The following is a 22,569-nucleotide window of genomic DNA, read 5'->3' as shown; positions in this document are numbered from 1 at the left end:
CAGTCACACTTCTCTGAAGTCTCTCAGCCCCACTCACCTCACAGAGTGTTTGTTGTGGGGGAGGAAGGGAAAGGAGAATGTGAGCCGCTTTGAGACTTCTTCGGGTAGTGATAAAGAGGGATATCAAATCCAAACGCTTCTTCTCCTCCTCCTTGAGCTATTGTGCAAAGAAGGAACTGAGAACAAATCCCTCCCTCCAACTTTTGATCTCCAAGTAGGGCCAAGGGAAGGAAGTTTGCCTCTTTTTCAACCCTTCTGGGTAGTGCCGCCTCCTTCCTTCCTTCCCCTTTCTGCCGCAGCCAGAAGCCGGGCCTCGGCTCTGGTCTCTGCCCCATAGCCTGTCCCCTGGCCGGCTGGCTTTGGCACAGAGAGAGATGTGAGGTGTAGGCTTCTGTTGCCAAATTCCCCACCCTACTCTGTGCCCATCGGGGGCTCTTGCCCTGCACAAAAGCAGGAAACACAGGAGCACCAGAAAGAGGAGGAATCCAGGAGTCAGCTGAGGGGAGTATCCTCTGGATCAAAGTCTGTAATGAGGCAGGAGAAGCCGCCGTGCTGTGCTAGGGCTTTGCTGGGGAAGAAGGGCTCATGGCAGGCTACACTTTTCAAAGGTGAGATGGATAGGGATCCTAAATAGGAGGAAGGAGACACAAGGAGGGAGGGGAAATAGGTGCTGGGTTTTGATTCATCCTATGCCGGAGGGTGGCTAGTCTTTGGTGGCTGACTGTACAGCTCCAGCCACCTATTTCCCAACATTTTACTGCAATGCGCTCTATGTGGGGCTATCTTTGAAGATGACCCAGAAACTACAACTAATCCAGAATGCGGCAGCTAGACTGTTGACTGGGAGTGGCTGCCGAGACCACATAACACCGGTCTTGAAAGACCTACATTGGCTCCCACTACGTTTCTGAGCTCAATTCAAAGTGTTGGTGCTGACCTTTAAAGCCCTAAATGGCCTCGGCCCAGTATACATGAAGGAGCGTCTCCACCCCCATCGTTCAGCCCGGACACTGAGGTCCAGCTCCAAGGGCCTTCTGGCGGTTCCCTCACTGCGAGAAGCCAAGTTACAGGGAAGCAGGCAGAGGGCCTTCTCAGCAGTGGCACCCGCCCTGTGGAACGCCCTCCCACCAGATGTCAAAGAGATAAACAACTGCCTGACATTTAGAATACATCTGAAGGCAGCCCTGTGCAGGGAAGTTTTTAATGTGTGACATTTTGATGTATTTTTAATCCTTGTTGGAAGCCGCCCAGAGTGGCTGGGGAAACAAATAATAAATTATTATTATCTGCTATCTGATAGCACAGAAAGAGATTTTGATTTCCCTAAGGGTGATAGGCCACATTCACAACATGCATTTAAGGCACTGCGATATCACTTTAAACCATCATGACTTCCCCCAAAGGATTCTGGGAGGTGTGGTTTGTTAAGGGTGCCAAGAGTTGTCAGGTGACTTCTATTTCCCCTCTCAAAACTACAGTTCCCAGAGATGCCTGTGAAGAGGGATTGACTGTTTAAGCTACTCTGGAAAGTTCTTGGGGGCTGGGGTCCAGCAGTGAGCAGGACACACACACACTCATACACACAATCACACACACACACACACACACACACACATATATATATATATATATATATATATATATGCTTTCGTAGATTTTCACGGGTACAGGAATGCAGGTTTTGGTGTCCTCGGGTGTCTTCCCGTGTAAAAGTTGGGGTGTCTAGGCGACGTTTCGACGAGGTCTTTGAAGATGACGAGTGAGACCTCGTCGAAACGTCGCCTAGACACCCCAACTTTTACACGGGAAGACACCCGAGGACACCAAAACCTGCATATATATATATATATATATATATACCGTTCTTCATCTGAAGAGCACAGGGTTGTTTACATATAACTTTGAAAAACCATAACATAACCTTTAGAGGAAGCCCTTTTCTCAGTCCTGTCCCCCTCACAGCCAATCTTGGTTGGGATGTAGGACAGGGCCTTCTCAGTGGCCGCTCCCAAACTTTGGAGCTCCTTTCCTAGAGAAGTTAGACCAGTTTCTTCCTTGTCCTTCCTTTCTTATTCCAACATGCTTTTAGGAATTGGCTATTCTTAAGGAAAGGGCTGGTGCTGTGATGTTTTTATTGTTATTATCTCTATTTTTAATAGATCATAAATGTGTGTTTGTGTGTGTGTTTAATTATCTTTTAATGATAATTTTTTTTCTATGTTTGCAGCTTTTAGAGCCAGTGTGGTATAGTGGTTAAGAGTGGTGGACTCGTAATCTGGTGAACTGGGTTCGCCTCTCCGCTCCTCCACATGCAGCTGCTGGGTGACCTTGGGCTAGTCACACTTCTCTGAAATCTCTAGGCCTCACTCACCTCACAGAGTGTTTGTTGTGGGGGAGGAAGGGAAAGGAGAATGTTAGCCGCTTTGAGACTCCTTCGGGTAGTAATAAAGTGGGATATCAAATCCAAACTCTTCTTTTGAGTCCTCATCTGGGAAAAAGCTGGGCTATAAATAAACATTATGATAAATATAACAACAACCACACACACACATGCACATAAGGAATTGTTTTATTATGTACTTGAATTGTGAATGTTTACATTTCAATATTTGTTCAATTTGTTTTTATAATCTATAATCCACTTAGAATCCTACTTTAGCATTAAGTGACATATAAACCAAGAAATTATAATGGAAAGAGATGGAAAGAAGATAAAGTCCTTGCCAGAAAAGAATGGCAGATCAAGTTGATGGATTGTGCCGAAATGGCTAAAATGACCAGAAGAATCAGAAATCAGGAAGACCAAAATTTTAATAGGGAATGGGGAAAATTTATAACTTGTCTTAAAGACCATTGTAAACAGTTAAAATCGTTAGTAGGATTGGAATATCGCTTGTAGTTTACTGCTGAATCTTGGACACAATGGAGGGATAGAAGATTTGGATTAGGATTTGATATGTTAATTGGATGTCTTTTATTGGAAAATTAATAAACGTTCTAACAAAACAAAAAAAAGATTTGGATTATCATAAAAGATACAGGAGGAGATGATTAACAACAGGACCCACAAAGGGGAGGAGAGAATTCCAAGAGATTCTTTGCAATCTTGTTTTTATGCTGCATGTCGGATATGTGACTGTAAAATTTTAATCTGAAAAACCGAATAAATAAATTGTAAAAAAAGGGAAAGAAATTATAATACGAGGATGTGTTTTTGCTCTTCTTTCCCCTGCTTCATGCTACAGCCTCCATCCTGAGTTCCTGCTTCCTCTGGACTCAAGCCCAGGCCAAGACTGGAATACCTATCAAAGCTGAACCAGAAATACTGCAAGAAGGACAGAGTGTCACATTAACACCAGGCGATATTGATGAGACCACACTTCGTAGCTGCAAATGGTACCGAGGGTCAAGCGCTGACGGAAATCGAATCTTCACCTATTTCCTAGCTCCGGTGATTTCACAGAAAAACGGATCTGCCTTCACTGAAAGGGAGACTGGGAGAAGAGACTGTTCCCTTCGTATCACAGATTTAACACCAAGCGACACTGGAATCTATACACTGGAACCAGAAGGACCTCTGGAACACAGAATAGGGGCTATCAATATAACCGTCCCAGGTATGATGAGCTTGTTCTGCAGTCATTCTGACCTTTTATGCACCCAAATCTGCCTCCTCTACTGAGCTTCGAGGGCCAAATGACTCTGGAACCTATACATTTAATGTTTTAATGTTGTGTTTTAATGTTGTTTTTAAGTTGTATTCATTCAACTTGTTTTTATTATTGGTTGTTAGCCGCCCTGAGCCCGGCCTTGGCTGGGGAGGGCGGGGTATAAATAAATTTTATTATTATTATTATTACTATTATTACTATTATTACTACTATTATTATTATACATTGAGAACAGAAGGGTCACTGGGTTCTGAAACAGGGAGTGCAAACCTAGAGGTCTCAGGCATCATCCTTCCCCCATCTTTTAGGGGGTCCTGTTGGTGCCTTTAGAAGTTTCTTCCCTTTTATCCCTCCAAATGTGTCCTCTAAGCAGACTCTGGCTAGGTCTCTGAGCATTTCTGCTGAGGGTTGAGTGAATTTGTCCCCAGCACAACTGTCTCCAAGGAGAAGCCCTGTCATAACTGCTGGGTTCATTAACTGCAAGCAAATAGTGGAGAATTAGAAGAAGAATGTTTAGGTTCAGGTATTGAAGGCAGCTACTTTTAATAATAGAGGACGCAGGTAGCACTGTGGGTTAAACCACAGAGCCTAGCACTTGCCGATCAGAAGGTCGGTGGTTCGAATCCCCGTGATGCGGGTGAGCTGCCGTTGCTTGGTCCCTGCTCCTAGAATCATAGAATAGAATCATAGAGTTGGAAGAGACCACAAGGGCCATCGAGTCCAACCCCCTGCCAAGCAGGAAACACCATCAGAGCACTCCTGACATATGGTTGTCAAGCCTCTGCTTAAAGACCTCCAAAGAAGGAGACTCCATCACACTCCTTGGCAGCAAATTCCACTGTCGAACAGCTCTTACTGTCAGGAAGTTCTTCCTAATGTTTAGGTGGAATCTTCTTTCTTGTAGTTTGGATCCATTGCTCCGTGTCCGCTTCTCTGGAGCAGCAGAAAACAACCTTTCTCCCTCCTCTATGTGACATCCTTTTATATATTTGAACATGGCTATCATATCACCCCTTAACCTCCTCTTCTCCAGGCTAAACATGCCCAGCTCCCTTAGCCGTTCCTCATAAGGCATTGTTTCCAGGCCTTTGACCATTTTGGTTGCCCTCCTCTGGACACGTTCCAGTTTGTCAGTGTCCTTCTTGAACTGTGGTGCCCAGAACTGGACACAGTACTCCAGGTGAGGTCTGACCAGAGCAGAATACAGTGGCACTATTACTTCTCTTGATCTAGATGCTATACTCCTATTGATGCAGCCCAGAAGTGCATTGGCTTTTTTAGCTGCCGCATCACACTGTTGGCTCATGTCAAGTTTGTGGTCAACCAAGACTCCTAGATCCTTTTCACATGTACTGCTCTCAAGCCAGGTGTCACCCATCTTGTATTTGTGCCTCTCATTTGTCCTCCATTCACCTCGAAGGCCTTGATGTGTTTGAAAAGAGGAGGTCAGCCAGATGAATGCTGGTCCTTATTGCTGCCATTGCTGTGTTCCTCAAAACCTTCTTTCTGGTTCCAGATTCTGCTCTGCTGGAAGCAGGAGTCGTTTCTCGGATTGTCATCGGGTCTCTGGTTGCGCTGACGTTGTTTGGAACACTGCTTTGTGTCTTATTCTGTGAGTATGACGTTGGAAGTGCGGGGCATCAGATTCCTGGGTCCTGTCGCCAACTACTGGTGCCCAGGGGTATTGCTGGACAGGGCAGGGGCAGAGGGTCCGCAGAAACAAATGTGCATAAAATGTGTTTGTGCTAACTTAGACATTATTATTATTATTATTATTATTATTATTATTATTATCCCTCCCATCTGGCTGAGTTTACCCAGCCACTCTGGGCAGCTCCCTACAGAATATTAAAAACACGATAAAACATCAAACATTAAAAACTTCAGGTGTCTTCTAAAAGTCAGATAGTTGTTTATTTCCTTGACATCTGAAAGGAGGGTGTTCCACAGGGCGGTCGCCACCAACAAGAAGGCTCTCTGCCTGGTTCCCTGTAGCTTTGCTTCTCGCAGTGAGGGAACCGCCAGTTCCCCAGTGAGGGAACTCAGCACTGGACCTCAGTGTCCGGGCAGAATGATGGGGATAGAGATGCTCCATCAGGTATACTAGGCCAAGGCCGTTTTGGGGCTTTAAAGGTCAGCACCAACACTTTGAATTGTGCTCGGAAACGTACTGGAAGCCAATGTAGGTCTTTAAGGACCAGTATAATATGGCCTCGGTGGCCATTCCCAATCACCAGTCTGGCTGCCGCATTCTGGATTAGTTGGTAGTTTCCAAGTCCCCTTCAAAGGTAGCCCCACGTAGAGGACATTGCAGTAATCCAAGTAGGAGATACCGTACTTTTCTGTGTATAAGACTAGGTTATTTTATTTTAAAATTATGTTCAAAATTGTAGTTTGTCTTATACACGGATGCAATGCTCCCCCATTTTCTCAATTTGGGGCGTCTTCTACATGGGGGGCATGTTATACACAGAAAAATATGGTAACTAGAGCATGCAAGCCATCCATGTCACACACACCCCAAAAAAATAATCTTCAGTTAAGTCCCTCTTCAATTCATTTATTCCCCTTTTATTTTTCTGACAGAACCTGCTCCAAATCAGTTCTGCTTCTATCATCTCAATTCTTTACCCCAATATCATTCCTTATTATAAAGAAAAAAAAACATAAAAGCAAAGCTCTGTGTAGGGTGAATGTTCAGGTTTGATTCCCACTTTTCTTCCTCCTTCAGGGGCCTGTCGTGTGAGATTTAAGACTTCTGCCCAGGTTGTATCTGCACCTCCTTTACCTGACGATGTTCCCTTTTCTGGACAGGTGAGACCTCAGTATAGCGAGGGAAGCTGTTTGCACTGCCAAATCCTATTTCAAGTTTATTTTCAGCATGCTATATTTAAGAACATGAAAGGATTGCAAGGGCCCTGCCCCAAGGAATATACAATCAGTAAGGCAGGGAAAGGATTAGCAGTTGACAACTCAGCAAAGAGGGTGGGGTTGGGACACGAAAAGAGGGGGCTGCCCTCCTCTGGGGCATTAAAAATCTCCCCAGGGTTCACCTAAGCCTGTTGATACCCACCTTCATTTCCCAACGGATCCATTTTGGTTCAATTTCTGTTGCCACACAGCACTCAACCAGAGCCAGGGCCTTTTCAACACTGGCTCCGGCCTGGTGGAACACTCTGACTCATGAGATCAGGGCCCTGCAGGATCTGATTTCTTTCTGCAGGGCCTGTAGGACAGAGTTGTTCCGTCTGGCCTTTGGCTTGGAATCAACTTGATCCTCTTCTCCTCTTTCCTCTTTCCTTTCTCCTTCTGTGATGGAACTCCTGTTTGGGGACATGCTTGGCTTTTTCTGGCCCACATAGGACCAGTCTGGATAGTTGGCCTTGGTGAAGATTTGACGTTTTCATCCCCCAAAAGTTTTTGATTTGAGTTTCTTCTGAAATGAGGCTGCATTTTCATGTTGTATTTTAATCTTGTTTTTAAGCTGTATTTTTAATCAATTGTTTTATACCTGGTGTTAGCCGCCTGCCCGGTCTTGGCTGGGGAGGGCAGGGTATAAATAATAATAATAATAATAATAATAATAATAATAATAATAATAATAAAGTTTGCAATTAGAACTAGCCATATTCAGAGTTCAGCACTAACACACTGTCTGGGCTCACCAGTTCACCAGTCCCTGCTACTCGTGCTGTTGCTTAATAACCAATAACTGTTCTTTAGCATCATTACTATTACTGTTGTTTGTATTAAATCCAGGTCAAGTCTGACAGCTCCTCTGATCCCAACCGCATGTACCAGGTAGGTGAAGGTCCTTCACATTCATCCTTCTCTCAGAAAAGACATGTGATCCCATGTGATCTCCTCTCTGAAAGGGACAGAGCCACTGGAAGGAAATGCCCTACTAAGCTTCTTAAGTCCTCAGATGACTTTGGTCTCTGGCTGAAACAACATCCACTTTAACTCAGCAACATGGTTGACTGGGAGCTGTCCGTGGTGCTGATTTACCTGGCCTGACCAAGCCCCTGAGCCCCAGCAGAATCAGAGAGGCAGAAACTTTCAGAGATGTACGCAAACACCTCCACATATGCTGACCTTGTAAAGGAACATCTTAACATCCAAGCTGATGGGGGATTTGTTCTGAATATGGATTCAGGTTTCCTCCTCCCTGCTTTCCATACTGATGCCTTCCTCTTCCTCTTCCTTTCTTCGTTACAAGTTGTTTGTCTTAAGAACTTAGAAGAGTTCTTAAGACAACTAGCAAAACTGACGGGAAGCGTTAGAGGAGTACTGAACCAGAAAATATTGGGAGAATGGAGAATATTTAAGGATTATATAAGATAATATTGCACCAATCACTCCATATTAGCAGAACTTGAGTGATACTTGTAAACACAACAAATACCGTTTGTGGAGTAGATGGGAAGAATATTAAAGAATATAAAACTGTGCAAAAAAATGACAGTACAATGAGAATGATTGGAAGACTCATTTTGTCAGAAGTCTTTTTTATTTAAGTGTTTAATTAAGTATTAATTAGGAAGATTAAGGTTTTTTTATGTACGTAAATTAGCTTTTTCTTCTTTCTTTTTTCTGTATTTTCTTTTTTCTTAACTTTAATTTTATTTTTGTAGTATGAGATTGTAAATTCTTTGTAAATTCTTTGTATAAGTGTGTAATTTAAATTAATAAAGACTATTTTTTAAAAAAAATAGAACTTAGAAGAAATAAGAAATAATTAAAATAAATAATTAAAGTACAAATAATTAAATTGTCAAAGACTCAGGACAATTTTATGGTAGATAAGTCTATTAACGGCTATTAATATGGCTGGCTGTGTGGTACCTCCATGGTTAGAATCATAGGCTCACGGAACTGCAAAGTTGGAAGGGACCCAAACGGTCATCTGGTCCAACCCCCTGCAATACTAGAGTTGGCCATTCAACCTCAGTGGCCAACTTCCCAGGATACCCAGGTTAAAAAAGAAAAAAAAAGTTTTGCTCTCGATGCTTCTGTCTCATGCAACTCCATTTCGTCCTCAGGCCCTCCAACAGAGAGACCAGCCAATGTACAACCAGCCAAAGTGGTAATGCATGAAACCACCAATGTCCATTTTACTTCTGAATTGGAGCTTCAATGGAAGGGCACACCCTGGAAGTCCAAAGTACAGCCCCCTGGTTCTCTGGTTAAAGGGATCTTGTGGAAGGGCAAAGGAAGAGCTGCCTGATACCTTGGAGATCCAGTTGGAATAAAAGTTCTGAGCTAGCTCTGAATCTGCATGAAATAGCTTCCGATGCCCTACTCTGGGAAGCTCTCCCCATAATGGCCATTAAATTCATCAAAATGTTACCAGTGACCGAGTCTGCAAATATAGCTCATGGCATCCTTTGCCAACCAGGTGCCCGGCAGATGTTTTTGATTACAACCCCCATCAGATCCAGCCAGCAGCCTCTGGGGAACACCTGTTTCTGGATTAAAGAAACAGAAAACCATATTCCATTTTTTGCTATGGACAGAGCTGGTCCAAAAGAATTGGTTGCCTGAGGCAACAAGAGTAGTTTCTTTTTGGCAAAGTTGTTGAGCTTGCAAAAGTTCTTCCTTCTTGGCAGCAATAAGTAATTAGCAGTTTGTTATACTTTCAAATCATCTGCCCAAGGCTGCTATCTCACTCTGCCCAATGGAAGGGCCAGCCCTGGCTAATGGGCCAACTGCCTCCTTTCTTGGTGGTGTAAGAACATGCCCCAGGGTCAAGGTAAAGGACCCCTGGATGGTTTGTCCAGTCAAAGGCAACTATGGGGTTGTGGCACTCATCTTGCTTCAGGCCAAGGGAGCCGGCGTTTGTCCACAGACAGCTTTGTGGGTCATGTGGCCAGCATGAATAAACTGCTTCTGGCACAACGGAACACCATGATGGAAACCTGAGCAGCGCACGGAAACGCTGTTTACCTTCCCACTGCAGTGGTACATATTTATCTACTCGCGTGTGCTTTCGAACATGGTATATCCAGTTGGTTAGGACTAAAAATCCAAGGAAGATGATCGCTTAAGTTCGCAATGCTTTGCCCAGGCCTTCTCCAACCCATAACCCCAGAATCTCTGTTTCATTTATACAGTGGTACCTCAGGTTAAGTACTTAATTCATTCCGGAGGTCCGTTCTTAACCTGAAACTGTTCTTAACCTGAAGCCCCACTTTAGCTAATGGGGCCTCCTGCTGCTGCCGCGCCACCGGAGCATGATCTCTGTTCTCATCCTGAAGCCAAGTTCTTACCCTGAGGTAATATTTCTGGGTTAGCGGAGTCTGTAACCTGAAGCGTATGTAACCTGAAGCGTATGTAACCCGAGGTACCCCTGTACTGTTTTATTTGTTTTGGGTAGTATTTCAGAGAGAGAGAGTACATAGTATACCACTTACAGATTTTAAGCACTTTGGAAATGCTTTTAAATAAATCAATGAAGCTGCTGGTAGATGCAATTAAAAAATAAAATAAATTTCCTGAATCACCACCAGGAGGCACATGATTGCATGTATTGAGAGAGTTCCTTGAAACTCAACGGAATAAATTTCTGGGTAATGTCATCCTTCTAGGAGGGTTGAACTGAAGGTCCCGTCCCCTCCCCCCATCAGATTTTGTCAAAGTGCTTTGGCAAATGTCCTGGCAACTTGGTTCCTGGGTGAAATGGATTAACCCAAGTCCTTTTTCGTCTGGTTTCCAACCTAGTTTTATTTGTTAGTTTGCTTTTTACCTTTCTTTAAAAAAAAAAACCGACTCTGGGGTTGCGGCGCTCATCTTGCTTTACTGGCCGAGGGAGCCGGCATACAGCTTCCGGGTCATGTGGCCAGCATGACTAAGCCGCTTCTGGCGAACCAGAGCTGCGCACGGAAATGCCGTTTACCTTCCGGCTGAAGCAGTACCTATTTATCTACTTGCACTTTGATGTGCTTTCGAACTGCTAGGTGGGCAGGAGCAGGGACCGAGTAACAGGAGCTCACCCCGTCACGGGGATTCGAACCGCCGACCTTCTGATTGGCAAGTCCTAGGCTCTGTGGTTTAACCCACAGCACCATCTGTGTCCCTTTTACCTTTCTTTACCACCCATCAACTTAAGTGTGCTCTCAGCAGAAGACAAATTATCTCTAGAGAACTTAACCGCTGCTGACATTAACACTGGCCACAGACAAGGCATGAAGCGAAGGAAGGAAGACGAGCTTACTCCATCCATGTTATAAGCAGAGGTTGTATTGCCATCTGTCCTGGATGCTTTGGTTGAGATTCCTGCATGGCAGGGGGTTGGACTAGATGACCCTCAGGGTCCCTTCCAACTCTACAATTCTATGATTCTGAGATTCTAGGACCCTAGAGTCTAGCAGTGACCAAAGTCAGACTCCTGTTCCACTGGCTAAGGCACTGGACCAAGTTCCTGCCTTTGAGGTTGGCAGTCAGGGGCAAACTAAATGATATCCCATGGTGCAAGGCAAACGTTCCTGTTAAAGGTTGTTGTTGTTTAGTCGTTTAGTCATGTCCGACTCTTCGTGACCCATGGACCAGAGCACGCCAGGCACTCCTGTCTTCCACTGCCTCCCGCAGTTTGGTCAAACTCATGCTGGTAGCTTCGAGAACACTATCCAACCTTCTCGTCCTCTGTCGTCCCCTTCTCCTTGCGCCCTCCATGGATAGGTTTGATCTTCTTGCAGTCCATGGGACTCTCAAGAGTCTCCTCCAGCACCAGAATTCAAAAGCATAAATTCTTCGGCGATCAGCCTTGGTCCAGCTCTCACTTCCATCCTTCAGGATTAGGGTCCCTGAAACTTAAGCTTCATTAGTTTCACAGTAGATCCATGCTGCCTCGAGGTTTGAAAAAAGAGTGTTGTAACTTTTGTCCAAGCTATTTTTTTGTTAAAAAAAGTATTTACTTTTTGCGTGGTGATCCTCCTGGAGATGGGGAGAGGATTCTTGCTTCTTTCAAACCTGATTTGTGCCTGTGGAGGAATGGGAGCAGTGAGACCCTGCGGGCACCAGGGCAGGGCTCTGCAGGGGCACCCAGGGGTGCCCTGCCATTGGCAACCCTGACAGAGCTCTGGCTGAAGGCATTTCTGGTGCCTGAGATGGAAAATTATCCTAATTATAACACGTGCACAGGCACAAATCCCTTTGGATGCTGGCTGCCTGCAGAGCTGGCCCAAGACATTTTGCTGCCTGAGACAAAGGATAACATTCCTCCCCACCTCATTCCTTGAAGACGACTGGGATGGCAACCAAAGTTGGTGATGGGACGAGATTAGGGTTTGGGCCTCCAAAGATGCACCAGGAAAAGGACCCCTCTCCAAATTGCAAAACAAACAAACAAACAAAAAAAAAAACAACAACAGAACTGTTGGGATACCAAATTAATTTCTGCACACATTGTGAAAATAACTGAACCGATTAGGCACTAATTGCATCTCGTGAAATGCATTTAAATGCCCCATCATTTGAGGAGGTATTTAGTGATGACAACGCCTCTTGATTCAGGCAACGCTGTAAAAATGGTTTCCTGAGCACTTAATGTGTGTTCTGCATTAATGGAGAAGCGCCAGCGCCCATTAAGCATTCTCACAATATACTTCATCGAAACACAGCCTTGCAAATCAACAGCCCACAAGCTGAGCCTGTTGCTGACTGCGGTGGTGTTATATATCACATCCCACACTTCCTCCAAGGAGCTCCGGACGGTGGGTCTGGAATTACTCCATCTTATCCCTACGACAACCCTGTGTGATAAATTAGGCTGAGATAGGAATATTTGCTGGAGACCACCCACTGACTTTCAAAACCAAGATTGGATGTTTTCTATCAACTCCCCAACACCCTGTCTTTTTATTTATATGGGATTCTGTGTCCCTCTAGTGGCTGTTCAGGAAATGGCAGTCTCTTCTTCAAGAGGACTTTCCCCCTCAGTGGGGCAGCAACAGTCTCTCATCTCCTTGAAGACTTAACTTTTCATAGAGAAAATTAAACTCAGCTCCTTTATGGTTTTCCCAGTAGTGATGTATGGAAGTGAGAGTTGGACCATAAAGAAGGCTGATCGCCGAAGAATTGATGCTTTTGAATTATGGTGTTGGAGGAGACTCTTGAGAGTCCCATGGACTGCAGGAAGATCAAACCTCTTCATTCTTAAGGAAATCAGCCCTGAGCGCTCACTGGAAGGACAGATCCTGAAGCTGAGGCTCCAATACTCTGGCCACCTCATGTGAAGAGAAGACTCCCTGGAAAAGACCCTGATGTTGGGAAAGATGGAGGGCACAAGGAGAAGGGGACGACAGAGGACGAGATGGTTGGACAGAGTTCTCGAAGCTACCAGCATGAGTCTGACCAAACTGCGGGAGGCAGTGGAAGACAGGAGTGCCTAGCGTGCTCTGGTCCAGGGGGTCACGAAGAGTCGGACTCGACTAAACGACTAAACAACAACAACAAGAATCCTGAAGGGGCCCCAGAAGCAACTTTTGATTAGAATTTGTGTGTTGAGAAGACCCAATTTGAGTCACACAACTCTAATTGGTTAATCTTGCGTTGAATATATTTCAAGAATCCCAAAGTTTGAGAGTCAGTAGCACAGATATTGTAAAGGTGTGTTGATCTGTTGGGGAACAACGCCCTTGAAGAATCATACAATTGTAGCGTTGGAAGAGATCACGAGGGTCGAGCCAGTCCAACTCCTTGCAATGCAGAGATCTTTTGCCCAACATGGGCTCGAACCCACGACCTTGAGATTAAGTGTCTCATGCTCTACAGACTGAGCTACCCAGAGCTCGTTGCTGGCTGCCAAGGGCCTCCCATGACAGTTCAAGATTCAGGGCCCCAGAAATGTAGGTCCGCCACTGCTTTGGGTTTGGAAGTGTGGGTTTGTGTGTGTGGTTCTCGTGTGCGTAATTGCGCAACAGGCACCGAGCGGTGCAAGCGCGGTTCCGCCGTGTGGCCGGGAAAGTTTCCCCGGCTTGTAGATGCTCCCAGGGTTCCCCGAAGGTTGGCGACCCCCTTTTCTTCCCGTGCCACGTTTCTGCCCGAAATTCGCCCTGCCTTTCCGGGCGGGCGGGCGCCCTGGGCTCTCTCTATTGCGCTTCCCAGACGTGGCGGGACGGGCGCGCCCTGGCTCTTTCTCCTCCTCCTCCTCCTGCTCCCCTAACGGGAAGTGTCTGCTCGGCAAGGCGGGGCCGATCGAGGCTTCAGTGGCCGCTGGCTGGTTGTGGGCAGAGTCCTCTTCTCCCCGCCTCCGACGGCCGCGCCTTTCCTGCGAATCCCGCTACCTGGCCGAGGACGCGGCGGGCTGGAGCGCGCAAGACGGGGTACAAGCCCTGCCCCCGAGGGCGGGACGAGCGAGGCAGGGTAGGGCAGGGCAGGGTCGCCACTAGGTTGCCGGATCTCCAGCCGGGCAGATCAGAACCCAGAGATCTGTGGCCGGGCGCTGGTGAGCAGCTGGAAGCGAAGGGGCCCCGTCCCACCGCGAAGCGAAGCCCCGCCATGGGCAGGCACGAGGCGTGGAGACCTCCCGGATGGAGGTGCTCCTGGCACACGGCGTTCCTAGCAGGTGAGGAGGATCGGGACCCTAAAAGAGAGCCACACAGATTTGTTTAGGGGGGGTCTTAAAGGAACGGGGTGGGGAGGAATGTGGCTTCTCTCTCTGGGCCCCTTGCCTGCCCCAACAACTCTGATTCTGTGTTGAGATGCCTGCTTTTGCCGAGGGTTGGACTAGACGACCCTTGTGGTCCCAAAGTTGGAAGGGATCCAGATCTAGTCCAAGTCCCTGTGTGGGGCTCAAACCCACAGCCCTGAGATTAAGAGTTTTGTGCTCTACCAACTGAGCTACCCACGGGATGATTGCACGATTCTAGCTCATATGATTACTGTGTTTATTGCATTTATTAGAGCAAGATCCATGGGGTGATCAGATGTTTTGTGACCATTCAATGCATCGCTCTTGATTTTGGCTTCGGTGCCCCTTAGCGCCATAGGTCCACGCTCATGGCAAATTGCGCCTGAATTGCGCACCTCTTCCTGAGAATCTCCTAGGCGTCCACTTTTTACAAACTTCTGAATACTTTTGCAGGGTTGAGGCAATTTCGTGGAACAGGAAGCTACCAATGGCTGTTAGGCAGACAGGTTATAGATTACCTCTGGTGTCGAATGCAGTCCCTGAATTCCAGTCCCTGGGGATCTGGAGCAGGAGAGGGTCGTTGAACTCATGTCCAGTTTGTGGGCTTCCCAGAGGCATTTGGTTGCCGCTGTGGGACCAGGGTGCTGGATTAGAGGAGTCCTGATCCAGAAGCCAGGCTGTCCTTATGTTCTTAGGTTTTACGGGTTCCCTAACCCAAATCAAGGGACCTTTTAGCACCAGAACCTAGTCAATCCCTCTCCATACGGTCAAGTTACATGGGAGATTGGTGATTAGGGTTGCAATCTTATTCCTACTTTTCTGGGAGTAAGTCCTACTAAACTCAATGGGACTTACTTCTGCGTAGACATGTAAATGTTTGCATTGTAGATCTCCCAACAGCTTTTAAAAGCTTTCATGGGGAGTGAAGGCAAAATGGACCAGGGTGGCAGCATTTCAAAGTGTTGGTGCTGACCTTTAAAGCCCCAAACACACCATGTGACCAAAATTGCCTGCCACTGCAGGTGTTAATGGACATGATTTTGGGTCAGTGGTGTCTTTCTCCCCTCGAGGACTAATGGCAGCTTTTGGAATGTAGTGTTCATTTAAGGAAATAGTCCCGCAAGGTGGGAGGGGGGGAGCAGGGTTTTAAAAAGGACCCCTTTCTCCTGAACTGCAATCCTTGTCAAGCTCATCCTTCTTTGAGGTTGCTGTTGGGCAGGGGGTCAGCAAACTTTTTCAGCAGGGGGCCAGTCCACTGTCCTTCAGACCTTGTGGAGGGCTGGACTATATTTTGAAAAGGAAAAAAATGAATGAATTCCTATGCCCCACAAATATCCTAGAGATGCATTTTAAAAAAAAGCACACATTCTACTCGTGTAAAAACACCAGGCAGGCCCCACAAATAACCCAGAGATGCATTTTAAATAAAAGCACACATTCTACTCGTGTAAAAACACGCTGATTCCTGGACCATCTGCGGGCTGGACTGAGAAGGTGATTGGGCTAGATCCGCCCCCGGGCCTTATTTTGCCTACCCATGCTGTTGGGTGACATCTGATTGGGACTTTCCCGCCCATAGATCCAAACCAATTCCAATGGGAATTCCCATCCCCATGGCAGGGATGAGATGGAAAGTGAGAGAGATAAAAGGAAGGCAAAGGTTATAGTTCTATGAACAGTTTTCTGATAATGCTGAGGTTTATGGAATACTTGTATGGCTAAGGAAAAGAGGAATTGCTAGAAACTCAGATATATGTTTAGGCTCCAAATGGCTCCTTAAACCAAGGTGCCAAAGCGGAAGGCCTAGTTGCCATTTTGGGGCCAGACAGCTCGAAAGTCATATTTTACAATACGAATTTTTGGTTCCTGAAGTTCATTCTGATTGTGCAGATAAAATATAACGGATAGAATTCTACAGGATGTGTTGCTAGTGCATGAAAGCAGTCCATATCCAAGAATCCCCAGGCAGGCAACTCCAGATAGTGGAGACGTCAGACGGGATACCTGTTTCTTGACTATACCATTTCAGAACGCAGGTGGGGTGTGACAGTTGACTTAATGATCTCCATTTTTTAAAAAAGATCATTATTGTTTATTTTCTTTCACTTTTGTTTATATGCTCATTAATGTGGGCATTGTAATTATATCAGCACTCCTTTGGGTTGAAGTCTCTTTGAAATAGTGTGAAAGTATTTCTTCATTACCTGACGGCCTTTTGGAATACGATTACTACACATGCTGACATCTGTTCTTTTTGCCTAGAACAGGTCTCTTGCTTGCAGTTAAGTTTCCTTCTTTTCTTCTCCAAACTGCAGCCTCCGTCCTGAGTTCCTGCTTCCTGCTGACTCGAGCCCAGGAGACAACTGGAATAAGTATCAGAGTTGTTCCAGAAGTGCTGAAAGAAGGAGATAGTGTCACCTTAACACCAGAAGGTCTTGATCTGAAGAGGCTTGGTAACTGCAAATGGTACCGAGGGATAATTGAAGAAAAAAACATTATTATTACATTTTTCATAACTCCTAGTGGTCAGACCGAGGGAACTGCCTATACTGGCAGGGAAACTGTGAAGCCAGATTGCTCCCTTTACATCACAGATTTAAAACCAGATGACTCTGGAATCTATTCATTTAAACCAGAAGGTCCTGGGGTTACCAGCACAGGGGCTACAAACATCACTGTTTCAGGTATGATTAACTTGCTCTCCGGTCATTCTTACTTCTTATGCACCCTAATCTATCTCCTCTGCTGAGCTCTGGGGTGCAGAATTCTGTGCCTTCCCCCCCCGGGGGGGGGTGGCTCGTGAATTTGTCCTAAACACAATTCCTCTGCCCCAAGAATGAGGCCCTACAAAATTATTCATTCTTTCATCAGAATATTATACCAGAATACACTAGTCTTGCTACTGCCTTTTTAGCTGTTCAGCTGGGAAATTATTTGAGGGGGTTTTTGGGAGGGGGAGTTATATTCATTTAAAAGCATTTTAAAACCAATTAATATTTTAAAATCCCTAAACTCTGTTACTTGCAATAGTAGGAATGGGGGGGGGGTGGAGATCCAATACAGTTCACATTTAAAAGCAGACCTTCCTAAGTCACAGTTTCCAAAACAATATGAGAACACAGCCACCCTTTGAAATTCACACTTACTTGAATTTTGCAGTTCTCCAGCCCAGCAATGTGTCCAAAAACACAAGATAACAAAGATGACGTGCATAAGAATGCATATTTGTGACAATAACATACAAAAATGAATTATAATGTGTGTGTTAGGCAAAATTACAAAGCAAGTTATGTACATTGGGAGAAATTGCACTAAAATCCTGTTGAATTTTTTGAATTTTCATGAGGATTTGTTTTGATGGGGAAATGTATAGAACTGAATAGTGGAGAAATGAGAAACTTAAGAGAAACCAAAGTTGACAGATTTGCCCATTCCTCTGCACTGGTCACCCTAATATACTGTTGTATTAGTTAACTCCCATAATATGCTCTCAATCTGGATTGCTAAAGAGACGTAAACCTGCACCATTTCCCCCTGTGCTATCAGTACATGCTCACAAGGGAAATCAAGTTCCTGATTGTTGTTAATGATTTACAGTGCAAAAATAGGAATTGGTAGTGACTCCAGATTAACCAAACTGGAGGGGAAAGAAGGGGTCTTCTGAATGTGGGATGTGAGCCAGTCTTCCTGGATCTGTACCAGCTTGTTGGTATTGAAAAGACGTTGATTCAGTTTGGCTAACTTGCTGGAGGAAAAAAAGTAGTTCTCCATTTTGAGTGAATGGCACAGACAGGAGTGCCAAGAAAAACAATGAACAGTGGTGTCTGGGTTATCAATAGAATAAGGTTGGCTGATATATATATTTGTAGGGTGGTACTCTCTGCCATCTTTCTGCATCTGGTCTTGCACAAAAGTGGTTGGAGGGCTACCCCAAAGTGGTAGAGCATCTGCTTTGTAAGCAGAATGTCCCAGGTTCAGTCCCCAACATTTCCAGGTAGGGCTCAGGGGAGAATCCTGTCTGAGATTGTGTAGAGCAACTGCCTGCTGGTGTAGATAATAGTGAGCTAGATAGACTAAGGCACTGTAAGGCTGTGTTCCTATAAGGGACAGTTCTTCCCCATTCTTTTGGACTGGGGACTATCCTGCCTTGTTACCTTGGTGAAACTTTCCCAGGGGTGTCTTTATACAATGATGTTGGAGCAAATTAATCCACTGTTTTGCATGTGCTGTTCTAGTATGTAACAGGCTGCCGAGCTGCAGAAAGCGAGTGGAGCATCTGCACATTGAGTTAAGGCCACATGGAGGCCGATGTGCATGACCCAAGTGACATGATGAGAAGGGAGTTGGGTGAATATGTGTTGCAATGCTGGTTACATTGCTGTCATGGCGTGGGTTTGTTCCATGTACAGCTCGCTTGAACCAGAGAGTTTTCCAAAGTGCCAAAACTGGTGTGGCAAATGTGGTGCAAGTTACATCCGACTAAGGATGTGTTCACACTTCTTCTGTTTACAGTGCACTCGCACTGCATTTCCAGTGATGGGTTTTTTAATCCCTGTTCACATGACGTCAGCCAAAATACCCATGTTATCTTGTATTTTGTTATAAGATGCTACTGTTTGATGTGTTGTTTCTCAAACCAGCTTCACCCCAGTTGGAATCCTTAAGGTCTGGACACCTTTGCATAGGGCAGAGACATCCCCGCTTTGCCAATGCCCCCTGGTGTGTGTGCAAACAAATCTGACATGAATGAAGATGTGCTTATGTGAACAGCTTGCAGGGGTGAGGAGCAGGGAAATGCTTTAAGAAGGCAGTATCTACCCAAAGTTCTACTTGAAAATGACCCTCTGAAATGAAAGGACCAAATTTAGTCATGTCATTTCAGTGGACCTACTCTGAGAATGACTAACATTGGATGCAACCCATTGTCTTTAAAATGAGTAGAAGAAGCAAGTGTCCCGTGAGCAGAACTGTAGGAAATGGACAGACCTGACTCATGGGGTACAATATACATTGCCTTATTGCAATGAGCAGGAGCTATATGCTTAAAAGAGTGCAGGAAAATCTATTGCTGCATTGCACCCCATGTTAATTAGTTATACAGTGGGTTCCACTGGATTTTTCCTTGTTTTGCACCAAAATGCCTTTGCTTGCTCCTGAATGGCAGAGTTGGCGTATCAATACCCCCAGGATGATTTAAATACAGTCTGATTTGACTTAGCAGAGGTGATTCCCCAAACCTGGTTGTCTGCTTGGGTTTTAATATTCCAGGGGTGCCCTGTACAGCGCTCCCTGCGGCACCCTCTTGGCCCAGTGCCCAGTGCAGGCAAAGCAGTCATGCTCTCCTAAATTTGCCTCTGCCTGCATGTTCTCACATGTATGGATTGCTAGATTGTAGTCTGTATCACTGATGTGTGTTTGGATCACATTTGTTCATATGCTACAGTTATACCAGCTATATTCATCTGAGTGTTGCAACGAGTGCGGTCATATTCTGTTGGGTATTAAACTTGAGTAGGTATGAATGGAATTAGGAATTCTAAAAATCTGCATATTTGGCAGGGAGTTTTTCTGAAACACGAAATGAGATCATGGATTTGTGAAATCTAACTATTTTCCAAAGTTGCTGGGCATCTATTTATTTATTTATTTACTTCCACTAATATGCCAAAATGGTTGTCTGATCCAGCTTTCTGACAATAATCGGACTGTTGATACACATTACCCACAGGGTTGCTGGAAATGCACATGTGTGAACCAGCACTGAAATAGTATCAGATCAAACACTTGTACGGCGCTTGAATACTTGTAGTTGTATGTGGGAACTGAACACTCAATTACTTGTCAATTATAGATGTGTTGTCCATCCATCAGACTCTGTGGAAGCATCTCTGTTCTTTTCTGTTTTTGTTAATACATTTCCAAAGTGCTTATTTGCTGTGTATTTGTTTCTACCAATCTCCACCAAGCGTCAGTAGGAGAAAGAAACAGTTGTTAATGGTTCTCTGTTGGCAACCCTCTGGTTTCAAACCGGTGATATGATAGCTCCAACCTGCAGCTGATGTGAGCTGATGCTGGATGAAGCAGTTCATTTTGGGCATCCAATTCCAGGGTGCTATTAAGAATCAGAATGCAATTCATGATCTGGTGGTGGTGGTGTTATATTTTACCAGCATTTGGATTTTCCTGCCTTGGGTACCACCCGGCTTCTAAAATGGGGACGGTCTTTGGTTCCCTTTCTCATGCGTTCACATAGCTCAGCAATGATAACACTGTGTCTCTTCCATCTGTAGAACATCTCTCCAAGCCCAAGGTGCTTGTTTCCCCATCCCCTTTCCTAACTGAGTTCGAGACTGCCATTTTAACTTGCAACACCACGCCTAGAATTGTCAGTGTCGCCTGGTTCTGGGATCGATTGCCTCTCAGGGGGAGCTCTCAGATGCAGCTTTCCGATGCTAATCGGACTCTCACCATCCATGGCATAAACCGCAGCGATGCTGGGGAATATCGCTGTCAAGTGTCCAACCCAGCCTACACTGAAATGAGTGATGCCGTATACATTTCAGTGTTCTGTGAGTATCTGTCTCCAAGCGCCGTCCATTGGACCTGTCCCGGTCTCTGCTTCTTCTCTGTCCTGTGGTATCTTCTCCCGCCTCTACATCTCTTCAGGTGCTTCGGTTTCGAAAAAGTCTTATTTTATTTCTGATTCTTCAGATCTCTCCGGGTTTCTTCTAGGGAACTTCTTCATGATGCTTGGATAGAGAGTCAAGATATGGTGATTAAACTGTGCCAATGCAATGTGCAAATTTTGTTGTGGTATCCATGAAAACCTAGTCCCAACGGTTCAGTTCAGAAGTCCACCTCTGCTGCTGACTGACTCTAGCACCTTGGTCACCTTCCTTGTCTTCTCTGTTCCTCATTAGATTAAATTGTAGCTTACCCTCACCTTCTAAGAGGAATGGTCCTGTTCAGTATCTTTGCCAGTCTGCCATGCCCTCCTCTAGAATACCCCATTTCATTCCCCACCCTGTTTTCCATTTTTCTTTCTTTTCCAACAAACGGCATTAGGTGGCTCAGTCCACACAGCTGTTTTTGCTGCCTTTGGTTGTTTTTAAATAAAGATTTGGCATAGTTATGCAAACCTCAGAATTCCTCCAAGCACTTCCTCTCATTTTCCCAGTGGCATATATAAAGTGTACAATAGGTGTGGTTGGGGTTTTTTTTACAATGAGCGAAACAACCATAAAATAAATGCAGGTTAAAGTCCGAATTGGATTTCCATATGAAATCAAAGTTGACTTGTCCTTCTGGGAACAACACGCGGAAGGATAATATTAATAATATGGCCCAACGAGTCTGGATTACATTTTTGAAGAGAGGAAGCAACAGATCATTCCAAATAAAAGCATGAAACAGGTAGTCCCAAGAAGAAGCATGATGTCGTGGAACATAAGTTTTGTAGTAACTGAAAACAGTTACATTTTTTAGCATTTAATTTAAATATATATGTGTGTTTGCCATGTAGGGCAGGAACCATTTGTTCTGTCTCAAGCACCATATTGAGGGCCTTACACAAGAAGGAGTGAAGCCATTCAGAGCTAGGAAGAGAAATGGCCTGAGGATTTCCCTCAGATTCATCCTAGCTCTGCCTTAGTTTGAACATTTCATGGGTCAAACTGGCATGTGGCTCTTCCAGGCAATTTATTCATGTTCCTCTTGCCTGAGGGAGATTATTTGTGGACATGGGAGGAGGCTGAGAAATCTCCAAAATATCTCTTTGAGGCCCACTTATACAATCCCAGGCACCCACTCCTTTGAGCAGAGAACACTGACAGACATGTTCTCTTCATGAAGATTAAAGGAAACAAGCTGCCAACATCTTTCTTTCTTTTTTTATCTATTTCCTTCCCTTTTCTTGCCCACTTCAGATAATTCTGAAGCGACAAATAAATCAGGAGAGGGATGTGTGAGGGTTCGCCCCAGAGTCTAGTCAGGTGTGAGGGAGAGCGGGCTTGGCCCCGGTCTCGGCTGCCACAGAAAGGCCTCTGCAGGATTTTCCCCCTCACACAGTTTTGTTTTTCTCTTCCTCCTCCTCTGTTTCTCATTAACTTGACAACTGTTTTTATTTGCTGGCGTCAGGCGCAAGTTGCTGGCACCGCTCACTGTGGCTCCCTTGGGTAAAAGGGCACCCAGGCAAGCGAGGCAGGACAGGGGCGGCCTTTTGCAACCGAAAGGCATAAAGGCCTGCTCTGCTGGGGAGCTGAAAAAGGA

The 22,569-nt window shown here is 45.2% G+C and overlaps 1 protein-coding gene across 1 annotated transcript; it reads left to right on the top strand.

The window, feature by feature from the left end:
- The first annotated feature begins 262 nt into the window (after positions 1 to 262).
- Positions 263 to 10,176, top strand: LOC309375764 (cell adhesion molecule CEACAM19-like). Its single transcript, XM_081921663.1, has 6 exons — positions 263 to 608; positions 3,246 to 3,617; positions 5,188 to 5,283; positions 6,403 to 6,485; positions 7,431 to 7,472; positions 8,714 to 10,176. Exons 1-6 carry the CDS (start codon positions 530 to 532, stop codon positions 8,759 to 8,761), a joined length of 720 nt encoding a protein of 239 aa, XP_081777789.1. The 5' UTR covers positions 263 to 529; the 3' UTR covers positions 8,762 to 10,176.
- Positions 10,177 to 22,569: the final 12,393 nt, after the last annotated feature.

Source organism: Podarcis melisellensis (assembly GCF_964234715.1).
Source record: "Podarcis melisellensis genome assembly, chromosome: 8".
Classification (NCBI taxonomy): domain Eukaryota; kingdom Metazoa; phylum Chordata; class Lepidosauria; order Squamata; family Lacertidae; genus Podarcis; species Podarcis melisellensis.
The sequence above is the reverse complement of the archived record's forward strand: the minus strand, read 5'-3'. Positions and strand labels throughout refer to the sequence as shown.